The sequence below is a fragment of the Oncorhynchus nerka genome, linkage group LG25 (assembly GCF_034236695.1).
Source record: "Oncorhynchus nerka isolate Pitt River linkage group LG25, Oner_Uvic_2.0, whole genome shotgun sequence".
Taxonomy (NCBI): domain Eukaryota; kingdom Metazoa; phylum Chordata; class Actinopteri; order Salmoniformes; family Salmonidae; genus Oncorhynchus; species Oncorhynchus nerka.
The window spans coordinates 10,585,156-10,600,209 of record NC_088420.1 but is presented as its reverse complement, the minus strand read 5'-3'; the positions used below and the strand labels follow the sequence as shown (position 1 = coordinate 10,600,209).

General features: G+C 42.4%; 1 protein-coding gene across 2 annotated transcripts in view; it reads right to left on the bottom strand.

Annotated features, from left to right (window-relative positions):
- LOC115109034 (ubiquitin carboxyl-terminal hydrolase 13-like) overlaps positions 1-15,054 on the bottom strand; it is a 40,904-nt gene that overhangs the window by 4,226 nt on the left and 21,624 nt on the right. For both annotated transcript variants that reach the window (XM_029633585.2, XM_029633586.2), the window contains exons 12-20: positions 14,540-14,693; positions 13,018-13,192; positions 12,606-12,694; positions 11,703-11,825; positions 7,907-7,930; positions 6,750-6,893; positions 4,002-4,171; positions 1,303-1,510; positions 387-471 (exon numbers count right to left, since the gene is read on the bottom strand). In XM_029633585.2, coding sequence (XP_029489445.1) covers positions 387-471; positions 1,303-1,510; positions 4,002-4,171; positions 6,750-6,893; positions 7,907-7,930; positions 11,703-11,825; positions 12,606-12,694; positions 13,018-13,192; positions 14,540-14,693 — 1,172 coding nt within the window. The remainder of the gene's footprint in view (positions 1-386; positions 472-1,302; positions 1,511-4,001; positions 4,172-6,749; positions 6,894-7,906; positions 7,931-11,702; positions 11,826-12,605; positions 12,695-13,017; positions 13,193-14,539; positions 14,694-15,054) is intronic.

The window sequence follows — 15,054 nt, the reverse complement described above, 5'->3', positions numbered from 1 at the left end:
TTTAGTTTCGTCTTGATTTCTACATGCCATATTGTAGATTACTGATTACAAAATGATCTAACCAGTCTCTTAGGACAGCGTTTCCCAATCTGGTCTGTGAGGATCACTGGTCAAGTAAAGATAATACTTGATTGACTCCAAATATAGCAAACGTGATTCAACTCGTCAACTAATGATCATGCCCTTGATTAGTTGAATCAGGAGTGCTAGTGTTGGAATAGATCAAATATGATGTGCATTGCAAACGGCTGGTGGTCCCAAAGGACTAGTTCGGGAAAACAGTCTGTTTAAATCACTCATTTGAAATCCTTCATTGTGAAAGAGATTGTGGTTTAAAATCATCTAGCAGAGATCAATGGAGAGTATGTAAACTGTGACGGACTTACCTTCCTTCCTTCTTGATATGACATACATAACGACCAGACATAGTGGACGCTCCCATGTGGCTGATGAAAGCAAAAAGCTCGTAACCTGTAAAACAGGAAGTAAAATCAATCAACTACAACTCCCTTGTCAACAGAACAGACACATTTTGCCTACAGTATAGCCATAAGGAGTAGCTTGTAAAACTGACTCATAAAACACAACTAGCATTTTCAGCAATTATCTGATCCTATCTCCAGTGTTATGGGATGTGTTTAATCCTCACCTGATCCTATCTCCAGTGTTATGGGATGTGTTTAATCCTCACCTGATCCTATCTCTAGTGTTATGGGATGTATTTAATCCTCATCTGATCCTATCTCTAGTGTTATGGGATGTATTTAATCCTCATCTGATCCTATCTCTAGTGTTATGGGATGTATTTAATCCTCATCTGATCCTATCTCTAGTGTTATGGGATGTATTTAATCCTCACCTGAGGATGTCTTTCTTACCTTGACAAGCATGCAGATGGTAGTTGGAGAGACTGTGGTCCCATGATTTCTATTTGCGAGTTCAAAATAAAAAATGCTGAGACCCTGCATAGCATGAGTCTCCTCAAACATGCTAAACCCAAAATGTGATGAAAGAACAGTGCGCTTACCTTCCTTTTACAGAATGGTGTTAGAATGGAAGTGACTGATTAGCCCTTCACAATTAGGGAAAGGCTGATTTTGTTCAGCAAAGCAGTGAGAGAACATTCACTTTGTATTCAAAGCGGCTACATATATTTTAGATCCAGCTCCATCTGACACATCTCTATGTGTGGAACTCTTCTCCTTTTGTCATTGTGCTCATAATGGTTATGGACAGGACTGCGGAGGGTGGGGCTGATCTTAGATCAGTGTATGAGGTCAGAGGTCATGCAGAGTCACTCACGTCCGGGTCCGTCTTTGATCCGGGGGCCCGAGGCATCCTGGTCTGGGGACAGCGTGGAGTGGCTGTTAGTGTTTGCGTTGGAGAAGGTGTTGTCGTTGGGCTCCATGATGTCAGACATGTCCAAAAGGTTGTCACTAGGCTCCTCCTCCTCCTCCTCCCTCTCCGGGTGGGTGAAGATCCAGTCCAGAGCTCTCTCCAAGTTGTTGTTCTGAAACAACAAATGTTATTTCACAGACCTATTTCAGCTGGTGTTAACTGGTAATAAGTAGTACTTTCTGGTATTGGTAAACAATTCAACACAAATGACAACCAACTTGCTTGCTTCAAAGAAAATAAAAGGTCATAATTGGTACAAAAAAAAGGTTTCCAAAAGTGTTCTTCGACTAGCCCCATAGGAGAACCCTGTTTGGTTCCAGGTAGAACCCTTTTTGGTTCCATGTAGAACCCTCTGTGTAAAGGGTTCTACATGGAACTCAAACGGGTTCTTCCTGGAATCACAAGGGTTCTTTCTACCTGTAACCAAACAGGGTTATTCAAAGGGTTCTCCTATGGGGACAGCCAAAGAACCATTTGAGTTTTTTTTAGGTTTTATTTTTCTTCTTCTAAAAGAGTGTATGTTAAATGGTCATGTAATTACCATTTTCATTACTGTATCTGATAATCAGTGGCCTTGTGTTATGGACATACAGTAGAGTATGTTTTCCTGTCTCCCCTCAATCTTCTCTCAAACTCTCAGAAGATGGACAATTGTGACTGGCATGCTTCACCAGTATGTAACAGGAGTGACTGGCATGCTTCACCAGTATGTAACAGGCATGCTTCACCAGTATGTAACAGGAGTGACTGGCATGCTTCACCAGTATGTAACAGGAGTGACTGGCATGCTTAACCAGTATGTAACAGGAGTGACTGGCATGCTTCACCAGTATGTAACAGGAGTGACTGGCATGCTTCACCAGTATGTAACAGGATTGACTGGCATGCTTCACCAGTATGTAACAGGATTGACTGGCATGCTTCACCAGTATGTAACAGGATTGACTGGAATGCTTCACCAGTATGTAACAGGCATGCTTCACCAGTATGTAACAGGAGTGACTGGCATGCTTCACCAGTATGTAACAGGATTGACTGGCATGCTTCACCAGTATGTAACAGGATTGACTGGAATGCTTCACCAGTATGTAACCGGAGTGACTGGCATGCTTCACCAGTATGTAACAGGATTGACTGGCATGCTTCACCAGTATGTAACAGGATTGACTGGCATGCTTCACCAGTATGTAACAGGGTTGACTGGCATGCTTCACCAGTATGTAACAGGGTTGACTGGCATGCTTCACCAGTATGTAAGAGGCATGCTTCACCAGTATGTAATAGGATTGACTGGCATGCTTCACCAGTATGTAACAGGATTGACTGGCATGCTTCACCAGTATGTAACAGGATTGACAGTTACAAAACCAAAATGTAACAAGATTGGTAACATCAAAATAAATAATCCAACACCGCTCTCATTCTCATTCTCATTTTCCATGCATGGTCAATTCCCTCAATTAGCCTCAGCCTTTAATCCAGAATAGAGGCGTGATTCATTCACCACAGACGCCAGTGCTGAGAGCACATGGTGGGGGTGTGATCTGATGCCGCCTGCTCTTACTGGCCATGCCCAGACAGGCAGACAGACAGGTCAGTGAGGTCGAACACTTCCTGCCTGCTCACTCTTGATATTATGATAGGATATTGTTAGAAGACCCTCTGCTGTTTCACAGCCCTACTCCACTCACGAGGACCCTGGGCTTTTTTATGAGAAAAGTCTGGAAGGCAAGGGGTTTAGGGGTGTTAGGGACGGTAAACAAGGAAATCAGGGGGTCTGTTTTGGTAGAGGGTCTGTTTTAATGCTGACAGGGCAGGTGACAAAAAGAAACAGAACCACTATAATGGAATTCTACTGGTATATATATATATTGTGGTGATATACAACTCATAACGTAATTGAATTAATTAGTTGTTTCCTGGCTTAAATGAAAAAGGTACATTTAAGGAACACACAAGCAAACGCATCAAAATGACTGTGCTATAGTTGCACGTATGACATGCACCGATCTGACTCATAGAACTGAAAAGATGAAAGCGCATAGCTAGACTCATTGTTCTATTTGTAAACAGAATGTAGAACAGGGATCTCGGAGCCACCAAGAGCATGGGGGGGTTATTAAAATGGCTAAATATCAGCCAACAAGCTGGCCAGTCAAGTTGTTTATAGCTCAGGGAGCAGGATTCTCAGGTTCTCCTGACTCCAGCACGGTTCGGTACTATAGAAAGCAACTCCCCGTCATTCCTGCAGCATATCAATGGCACTATTTCTGGCCATGATGTGTCTAAAATAGAAATAGCAAGCCCAAGATCAGACGGAGAAATAGAATATATTGGTTAAACAATGTTTGGGAAATGAAACTACCTAAAACATGATAAAGCCCTCCCTTTCAATTATTTACATATTTTGATCCTGTTTATTGTCCATACTCCTGAATACAATACATACACCTCTACATTATGCCAACTCACATTTGAACAAGCTTCATTAAAAACGACCGAAGCACTACTGCCTACTGAACGCATCCTGGGCCAGGACAATATGTTTGTGTGGTTTTCACCAGAGTGAGTGTGTGAGCAGGAGAAGAAAGAGAGTCACTGACCGTGGCTTTGAGGGCCTGGACTGTGTGGCGGCGGGGGAAGCCCATGGACGTGAGGATGGCGATGCTCTCCTCCGGAGGCTGGTTGTCCAGGGGGGTGGCTGCCAGGCCCAGGCTGGCCATGGAGGGGCCTGGCTCCATGAAGGAAGGAAGGGCCAGGGGCTCAGCAAAGTCTGGAGAAGAAGAGAGAGAGAGAGAGGGTTCAATAATGAGTGTCGGATTTGGTAAAAAAATTGGTAATTGCTAATTTGGTAGGTCAGGCTTATTTTTCTTTGAATATAGGTTTCGCAATGGTTAGGATGTTTTACGAATAAACTTATAAAAGTGGACTTACGTGGCATTTCTGCAACTTTATTTTAAAACGACTACATATCATAGGTGTGTCTGTTGTTCACAGGCTCATCTGACCTCTCATTGGCTAGAATGGTCCCACCTGACCTCGTCTCCTTCCGCCGACCTTCCATCTATAGATCATCTTTGATCCTAATAAGTAATCGCCTATTCAAACAAAGGCCAAATCAGGAAGAGCACCCTGGTTGATCAGTTAAAAGGACTGTTGATATGATTATAACAGAACAAGACAGATGGAGGAGGAGAGTTTACAGTCAGAAAACGACTGTCCCAGTAAATCTCGGAGAACATTAATACTGAGGTCATCATAATGCAGCATATCAGGCTGGATGGTGACTCATGCATATTTAAAAGCAATTCGACACGAGCAGTTAAGGATTTAAGACTAAAACAGTTAAAGATTTAGGAAGGGGAAGAAAGAAAGAAGAAAACAACAGGTGGCAGCTTTAAAAAGTTACAATACAACCCTGTCTTTGGAGACGTCAGTTCTCTATAAACATGTTATAGCCTAGTTTGAACCAGTTGAGGGCCCAATTAATTTACATAGTTATCACACACCTGTGCAAGTTGACTGTGTGCTCTCAACCACATACATATAAATAGACCGTTATTAAAAACAAACCCACTAACACGTGTACATTCCCACACGTGTACGTACTGTGCATGCATAAACACACTCAATATTTCTAATATTTTGAAGGAAAATCATCGTGTCTTTTAAATATGTCTCTGGCATGTTCCTGTGGAAAGCATTTTTACTTAAGAAATTCTTCAAAACAGAAGCATGTCAATTAGCAGAACTTAAACAAACAAATGGACACAGCAACGCACACACACACACACACACACACAAGTAATGAAGCCTGAAACAAACAAGCACGGAATGTTGTGTTTTTCTGTCTGAAGGTAACCCCTTGTTTACCAAAGGATAACTTGTTATTTACTTAAACAGTGTCATTTCACGAAAAGAGGATTGCTAATAAGGTGTCATTTATGTGAGAAAGGTTGTCGTTGCTGCGACAGGCCCATGGTAATGCTCCATTCCCACCTAGGTGGGGAAACCTAAATAGTCGCAGGAATAGTAATTTACCCCATCATACAAATCTGGAGGGAACTATTTAGTCATCTTTTGACAGCTTTCTGGGAACTGGTGTAATGTAATGAGGAAGGGACAAACTAGTCACACAAAAGTGTCATTAGAAAGTAAATATGAAAATAGGAATTTAAGTCATGGATAGCTTTTTAAAAATATATATATATAAGCATTCTTCATGCACACAGGATGATTATTTCCCAGAGGCGGGAGGAAAACCTTTTGGTCCAGTGGTGATTATGTCAATTATTATTATGGAGATTAGATTACATTTTTAATCTCTGTCTGTTTTCTCCCCCGAAATCAAAGGTTAACCTCCCCTTTAACACCTCACAGGTTTAAAATAACAAATCCTAAAATATGCTTTCATGATCAACAGTAAGTATACCTGGCAGAGTAGTAATGGACAAGAATGAGAATGGACGGCCATGTTGGCGTTTTGTCTCTTTTGTTACTTCTAATAACGGATAGTTCATCCCTGGTCCAATAATATCTCTCCATGCTAAACAAGGAAGTAAAGGAAGTGAGAGTTGTGATAGGTCAAACAGCTCGAGGAGTGTGTTGGTAAACAACTATCACCACAGCTTTCATTACTGTTGCGCCTGCTAGGAATAAAATTGACATTTCTTCACCACCTTCCGGAGACACCTGAAACCCCACCTCTTTAAGGAATACCTAGGATAGGATAAAGTAATCCTTCTCCCCCCCCCCTTAAAAGACCTAGATGCACTATTGTAAAGTGGCTGTTCCACTGGATGTCATAAGGTGAAAGCACCAATTTGTATGTCGCTCTGGATAAGAGCGTCTGCTAAATGACTTAAATGTCTTAAATGTTCTCTTCCAACTGTCTATGTCAAGTTTCCAAAACTTGTGTCCTTTTGTCTTGTGACCGATTCATCTTAATTTTAAGCAGAATACGATTACCTGAGCGCTTTAGTATTGGACATTAAAACAATCTCTTTACATTGTTTGTATAAGCAACAAATAGAGAGTTACAGCATGTAGTTATGAATTACCCATGGAGAATTATACAACGATATTAGCCCTTAAGGAGCCAGAGCATCAGGGTGACAAAGTATTCCCTGACAACTCAGCCACAAAGGACCACTGACACACACACACACACACACACACACACACACACACACACAGGCCTGTCTCCTGCTCTGACACACATGTCATTTCAGTGATGTTTCAGTGCGTGCACTGCACACGCCCACCATACCCAGAAGAGGCTGGGAGAATCGGGCTAGATTTACATCCATGTGGTACGATCTGTCTATGTGTGATGGTCTCCTAGCTCTTACCAGGCTCCTCCATGTGGGCTATGATCCAGTTGAAGGCCATTTCAGGGCCCATGTTCCCTGTGTAGTAAACGGCCTTCCGACAGGCCTCCAGAGGGAAGCCCATCTCCGCCAGCTGCATCGCCGCCGACTCGTCTATATCTGGGGCTGAGAACAAGCAAAAAGCAACCACTATCTTAGCCAGAGCTTACGGATCAAAAACTCCCTAACAACAAACAACCTGCCCCACAAAAAAAGTTGTATTTTTTGCGAGTAGGCAAGTTACGAGGAGGTTGCATCAGCTGTTGGGTTTGCGTCGTCAGGCTTATATCGTCATTACTGCAGAACTCAGAATGACAGTTGTTCCCTTCTATCGTCATTACTGCAGAACTCAGAATGACAGTTGTTCCCTTCTATCGTCATTACTGCAGAACTCAGAATGACAGTTGTTCCCTTATATCGTCATTACTGCAGAACTCAGAATGACAGTTGTTCCTTTATATCGTCATTACTGCAGAACTCAGAATGACAGTTGTTCCTTTATATCGTCATTACTGCAGAACTCAGAATGACAGTTGTTCCCTTATATCGTCATTACTGCAGAACTCAGAATGACAGTTGTTCCCTTATATCGTCATTACTGCAGAACTCAGAATGACAGTTGTTCCCTTATATCGTCATTACTGCAGAACTCAGAATGACAGTTGTTCCCTTATATCGTCATTACTGCAGAACTCAGAATGACAGCTGTTCCCTTATATCGTCATTACTGCAGAACTCAGAATGACAGCTGTTCCCTTATATCGTCATTACTGCAGAACTCAGAATGACAGCTGTTCCTTATATCGTCATTACTGCAGAACTCAGAATGACAGTTGTTCCTTTTATCGTCATTACTGCAGAACTCAGAATGACAGTTGTTCCCTTATATCGTCATTACTGCAGAACTCAGAATGACAGTTGTTCCCTTATATCGTCATTACTGCAGAACTCAGAATGACAGTTGTTCCCTTATATCGTCATTACTGCAGAACTCAGAATAACAGTTGTTCCCTTATATCGTCATTACTGCAGAACTCAGAATGACAGTTGTTCCCTATTTGTAAATCTTTGCTTTGGGTTAGATACCATATATATATATATACACACACACACACACAAGGGTATGATGGAATACTTACAATCTGAGGAGTTCATTGAGTCATCTGAAAAGTAAAGTGAAGAAGTGATTATTTTCAAGGTACAACATAAATATGTATTTTTGACTAGCTAAATCCAACAGTGTAGTATACAGCATCAAAGCTAATAGATTCATTCTCTTAATATGTGGTAATATGGACCTAAGCAGGGTCCTTACAATTCAGGTCACACTTGAGTTTTAATAACAAATGTTGTGCCACTGAAAACAAGTATTGACTATTATAGCTCAAAGGCGGTAAACTTATTTGTACTGTTTTTTTCTCTATTAAAAACTGATGTACCGTATGCTAAATCAATGCTAAATCCGTAAAACTAATTGATGGGAAATGATGCATTTCAAGGTTTAAAAAAGAAACTTGCAAATCAATCAGAAGCCCTTAGGCGTTGTCCCGAGACAGAAATGTAATGAATATCTATTGATACAGGTCCAGGGACATGGGCTGGTGTTTAATATATGATTTTTGAAGCTGCTCTGACAAAGGCTACATAAATCCCCAAAACCTTATAAACAACATTGTGAATCACTATTTGCATTATGTAGGTAGGACGGTTGGACACCTCCCTCAAAGATAGGATATAAGACAGTCAAGAAAACAAATCTCCAACTGCTTAGTTCAGTTTTCAGCAACAGTCCATAAAACAAGATCTCATACGAAAGTTTTTAAAAAATCACTCCATTGGGTATTACCCCCAAAAAGCAACACTTTAGGTAGGGGGAAGACATTAATTTGGTTATACTCGTCTGTTGAAATAAAATAGTTTTCACTTTTAAAGCCTGAGTCACAGTTTAAAATCAGTTGAGCTGACAGTTTTAAGTCATCCATCTAGCAAGAGGGCAATATTTTATTAATGCAATAGTGTAACCACTCCAGAAAGCTATGACCTTTGGCTTTCACCTGGAATCATTTATGTCTGAGAAAACAACTTTTTAACCCAAATGATCTAGTACACAATAAAAGTATAATAAAATGTAAACAAATATGATGTTATGATAAAGAAATTTAAAAAACATTGTTAATGAATAAGCTTTTCCATTCTTTATAACTATGTCCATATATAGTTAAAAATCTGTTTTAGGAACATCTACCCAAGATATTTCACCTTCTTTATTACTTTCCCAAACATATCATGACATTAGTGATGGTCAAAATCTGTTACATTTGTGAACATCTAAATCAACAGCGCGCCGTCCTGTAGACAAGGTGAGAAATGCTAAGTAAAAGGGCTCCATTTTGTCGTTCTGAGCATATGCAATGTGTCTGCCTCCGATGTAAAACAAAATATTTTACATTTTGTTGTAGTCTGGCCCAGGAGTGGGAAGGTGAACGGAAAGGCTCTGGAGCAACGAACCGCCCTTGCTGTCTCTGCCTGGCCGGTTCCCCTCTTTCCACTGGGATTCTCTGCCTCTAACCCTATTACAGGGGCTGAGTCACTGGCTTACTGGGGCTCTCTCATGCCGTCCCTGGAAGGGGTGAGTCACCTGAGTGTGTTGATTCACTGATGTGGTCATCCTGTCTGGGTTGGCGCCCCCCCCTTGGGTTGTGCCATGGCGGAGATCTTTGTTGGCTATACTCAGCCTTGTCTCAGGATGGTAAGTTGGTGGTTGAAGATATCCCTCTAGTGGTGTGGGGGCTGTGCTTTGGCAAAGTGGGTGGGGTTATATCCTTCCTTTGTCTACATACTCATCTCATATGTATATACTGTACTCGATACCATCTACTGTATGCTGCTCTGTACCATCACTCATTCATATATCCTTATGTACATATTCCTTATCCCCTTACACTGTGTATAAGACAGTAGTTTTGGAATTGTTAGATTACTTGTTGGTTATCACTGCATTGTCGGAACTAGAAGCACAAGCATTTCGCTACACTCGCATTAACATCTGCTAACCATGTGTATGTGACAAATAAAATTTGATTTGATTTGATTTGATTCCTGTTTGGCCCTGTCCGGGGGTGTCCTCGGATGGGGCCACAGTGTCTCCTGACCCCTCCTGTCTCAGCCTCCAGTATTTATGCTGCAGTAGTTTATGTGTCGGGGGCTAGGGTCAGTTTGTTATATCTGGAGTACTTCTTCTATCCTATTCTGTGTCCTGTGTGAATCTAAGTGTGCGTTCTCTAATTCTCTCCTTCTCTCTTTCTTTCTCTCTCTCAGAGGACCATGCCCCAGGACTACCTGACATGATGACTCCTTGCCGTCCCCAATCCACCTGGCCGTGCTGCTGCTCCAGTTTCAACTGACCTGAGCCCTAGGACCATGCCCCAGGACTACCTGACATGATGACTCCTTGCTGTCCCCAGTCCACCTGGCCGTGCTGCTGCTCCAGTTTCAACTGTTCTGCCTTATTATTATTTGACCAAGCTGGTCGTTTATGAACATTTTAACATCTTGGCCATGTTCTGATATAATCTCCACCCAGCACAGCCAGAAGAGGACTGGCCACCCCACATATGCTCTCTCTAATTCTCTCTTTCTTTCTCTCTCTCGGAGGACCTGAGCCCTAGGACCATGCCCCAGGACTACCTGACATGATGACTTCTTGCTGTCCCCAGTCCACCTGACCGTGCTGCTGCTCCAGTTTCAACTGTTCTGCCTTATTATTATACGACCATGCTGGTCATTTATGAACATTTGAACATCTTGGCCATGTTCTGTTATAATCTCCACCCGGCACAGCCAGAAGAGGACTGGCCACCCCACATAGCCTGGTTCCTCTCTAGGTTTCTTCCTAGGTTTTGGCCTTTCTAGGGAGTTTTTCCCAGCCACTGTGCTTCTACACCTGCATTGCTTGCTGTTTGGGGTTTTAGGCTGGGTTTCTGTACAGCACTTTGAGATATCAGCTGATGTACGAAGGGCTATATAAATAAATTTGATTTGATTTTGATGTTTTGACTACCACACAAAAGGTCTTAGTTATTTTAGGTTTAAGGAAGTGTGTAGGTCAGATTCTTTCATCGTAGAGCTATGAACATTGTGTGTATTTACATCTGCCTGCTCGAGACAAATTCAGCAATTGCTTTTCCATGTCTGTGCCGTAAAGCGTTCAAGCTGGATAGATGTTTTTATAATGAACGCCCATTTGACGTAACATTGCAGTGAAGTGATATAAATGGATGTAATGATGCAACTGACCACCAGAGGGAGGAAAATACACGTTTATTCGACAGAGGATATTTACAAGGTCCTAACAAGGTCTGGATGGCTGTCTTCTGACTTATAAAACGGTGGGAAATCAATAAAATAAGGCATGTAAACATATAGATATTTTTCTAAGTAATTCTAGAGCCTGATGTCGGGGACTTTCAGCTTAAGAGATTCTCAACAAGGTTGAGGCATCTTCAACAATACAGCCATTGCATCAACAGAGCACTACAGAGTTATTTGTATTGCTTGCCTGGAGCACATTTCAAGTGTTTTGGGGTTTAGGACTGTACAGCACATAATGTGCCTGGTACCTGCTAAAATATTAACAGTGCACTGTTGCTAAATCCATCCAAAACAACCGACTCTGAAGGAAGAATGGAGATAAAGATCACAAAGAGAGTAGACGGCATACTGAGCACATCAACTACAAAGAGTCTCACATTTAGGGGGAAGAGAGGAGGGGGAAATGGATAGTTAACATCCCAGGACCCCAAGTGGCTGGTGAGACAGATGACAACGTGTGACAGATTTAGCTTGCCCCAAACACCAGCTTTCCTTTAGGACCAAGACCATTGGTCAGAAAGTCAAGACCTGCTTCCACCCGGCACACCTGAAAGTGATCCTTACCTCTGGTGTCTTCAGGCAGGACGATGGGGGGGGTGAGGTCAGGGAGCTCTTCCTCTCCTGCCTGCAGCCCTGTGCCCCGGAGACGAGACAGGTCCAGGAAGTCTGGTACGTCTATGGACAGATCTGTGGAACAACAGACTTGGGCATGAAGATTCCAGCGTATTACAACATGACCATGTTCACCACTAGAGCCACAGTACCAAACACAAGATGTAGTGTATCAGTATCAGAGAACATAGGTAGGTGTTCAAGGCATATTCCATCTGTACTGTACAGGTAGCCCTGCACCACGGCACTCAGCTTCATATGAAACACATGGAAACATCACAAGATCAAGAGCCACGAAACTCAAAGAAACCAGACTTGTTTAATACTTCAGTCGACTAAGATGAAAACCAGACGAAAAACAGGTCTCAATTGTCAATGGCACGATGCAAGAGTAACCTCCTGCTTATAAATAGTTAACCTTCTTCCATCCTTTGCATTTTAATTTGGGAATACTTTTAAAAAAACACAGGTAGAGCAAGAGCTTGGATAACCGTTTTTTTCTCAGGGCAATGCATCGTATTCTAGCCTGGATCCAAACTAAATGGTTCTGTTTTACTTCATGAAATCAGTCTTCTGTTCAGTTTGGATCCAGACTGTCTTGTCTGTGTCCTCAGAGAAACACTGTGTGACAGCGCCCTCTGCTGGGGATCCACAGAACTTACTTAATAATAGGCTACAAGGAGAGAGTGTATTCTAGGCCTTCAATGAAAAACCATAAAATACCTTAATATAATTTTACAATGCGGGTAGACACAAAAGTTAAAACATAAATCAGCATCCTCTTGGTACTAGTGAAAATCTTGGATGCAGACAAGACAAACCATTTGTGGAGAGACATCAAGTTCTCTTACTCACCTAATTTCTTTGGAACCCAGTCAACCCCAAATGTGAATTTCTTAATCTGCACTACCAGATACTCTGGGAAGGAGGCGAATCGGGAAGTCCTGGAAAGAAGAGAATAGTAAAGATTTTTTTTTAAAAGAAGAAATATCTTTCACAAATTTACAAGATTAAAAACTTAAAATGGTAAAAATGTCCCCCTAGTTTACATACTATGTACCAATATATCATATAGCTTTAATATTACAGATAGATTGTGGCTTCTATCAATGTAATTGTCTGCGTGTTACAGTGCAAAATAACTTGCAGGGTACAAAAAGCAAAGGCATGAAAGAAATATCCCCACACACTGCTGAAACTGAGGGAATGTTCAATAGTGTGTGGCATTGACCTTTCTTCAAGGCCATAGACCAGGACCTTTGCTTACTTGACTCCAGCTGACTTGGCCTGCAGTGCTGAGCTCCAGAAGTCGGGGACGTTCTCCGGCTCTGTGAAGGCCTGCAGGCACGCTGTGAAGGGGATCCGGGCCCTCACAGGCTCTGGAGGGGCTCTCATGTTCTCCTCTGCCTCTCTTCGCTTGGCCTCATACGCTATCAGCTCCTCTGTCACACAAACACAAAGCTATTTAACACACTCTACTGAAATGCTGTTGTTGTCGACAGACTCAGGTGATTGGAGTTTGGTGATTGTAGTCTAGGACCAAAAGGCTCCTTAACAGCTTCTACCCCCAAGCCATAAGACTGCTGAACAATTAATAAAATGGCCACCCGGACTATTTACATTGCGCGCCCCCCCCCCTCCCCTTGTTTTTACACTGCTGCTACTCACCGTTTATTATCTATGCATAGTCACTTCACCCCTACCTGTACAAATGACCTAGACTAACCTGTACCCCCACACAATGACTCGGTTCCGGTACCCCCAGTATATAGCCTTGTTATTGTTATTTTATTGTGTTATTTTCTATACATTTTTTAAAACTTTCGTTTATTTAGTAAATATTTTTCTTAACTCTATTTCTTGAACGACATTGTTGGTTAAAACCTCTACAGGATTTGTGTGTCCCCTGCAGGACGGTTGAGCTAACGAAGGCTAATGTGATTAGAATAAGGTTGAAAGTAACAAAAACAATTCACAGGACATAGTCATATCTGATATGTGCAGAAAGCTTAAATTATTGTTAATCTAACTGCACTGTACAATTTACAGTAGGTATTACAGTGAAAGAATAACGTGCTATTGTTTGAGGAGAGTGCACAATTATCAACTTGAAAATGTATTAATAACCAATTAGGCACATTTGGGCAGTCTTGATACAACATTTTGAACAGAAATACAATGGTTCATTGGATCAGTCTAAAACTTTGCACATACACTGCTGCCATCTAGTGGCCAAAATCTAAATTGTGCCTAGATTAAATTGTGCATTTCAATGATGAGAAAAAAGCATGTTTTTTTCTTTGTGTTATCTTTTACCAGATCTAATGTGTTATATTCTTCTCCATTAATTTCACATTTCCAAAAACTTCAAAGTGTTTCTTTTCAAATGGTATGAAGATTATGCATTTCCTTGCTTCAGATCCTGACCTACAGGCAGTTAGTTTTGGGTGTCATTTTAGGCAAGAATTTTAAAAAAGATTTAAGGGCTTGTAAGTAAGCATTTCACGGTAAGGTCTACTACACCTGTTGTATTCGGCGCATGTGACAAATCAAATTTGATTTTTATATAGAACATCTTGAAATGCCTTTGTTTCCCCAACAGTGAGGTATCAGTTATGTTTGAGAATCTATACTAGGCAGTATTGAGCATTTAAAAACACAAACACCCACCCCACTATTGCATTCCGAGATATCGATCCTCCATGCCATTTGAAGAGGAGGGCCGTGAGGGGGAGCAAGCAGCCCTGCTGGTTCTCATGGGGCCGGGCCAGCTGCCGGTGGGACCTTACCTCTGTTGGAGGCAGCCTCCATGGGGGCCGGGAGCTGCATCAGGTAGTCCACCTTCTGGTTGTAGCACACCTTCTGCGTCTGGCAGCACTGCACACGCTCCTCCACCAGGTAGCGGAAGACATCACTGGGGTTCTCTGAGCCAGCACTGTTTCTCTGGAGAGAGGAAGGAGAGAGAGAGAGAGAGAGAGAGAGAGAGCAAGCGAGCGAGAGGAAGGAGAGAGAGCAATTGAGCGAGAGGAAGGAGAGCGAGCGAGAGGAAGGAGAGAGAGCGAGGAAGGAGGGAGAGAGTGAGCGAGGAAGGAGGGAGAGAGAGAGCGAGGAAGAAGGAGAGAGAGCGAGGAAGGAGGGAGATCGAGGAAGGAGGGAGAGAGCGAGGAAGGAGGGAGAGAGCGAGGAAGGAGGGAGAGAGTGAGGAAGGAGGGAGAGAGCGAGGAAGGAGGGAGAGAGCAAGGAAGGAGGGAGAGAGCGAGGAAGGAGTGAGAGAGTGAGCGAGAGTGAGGAAGGAGAGAGAGAG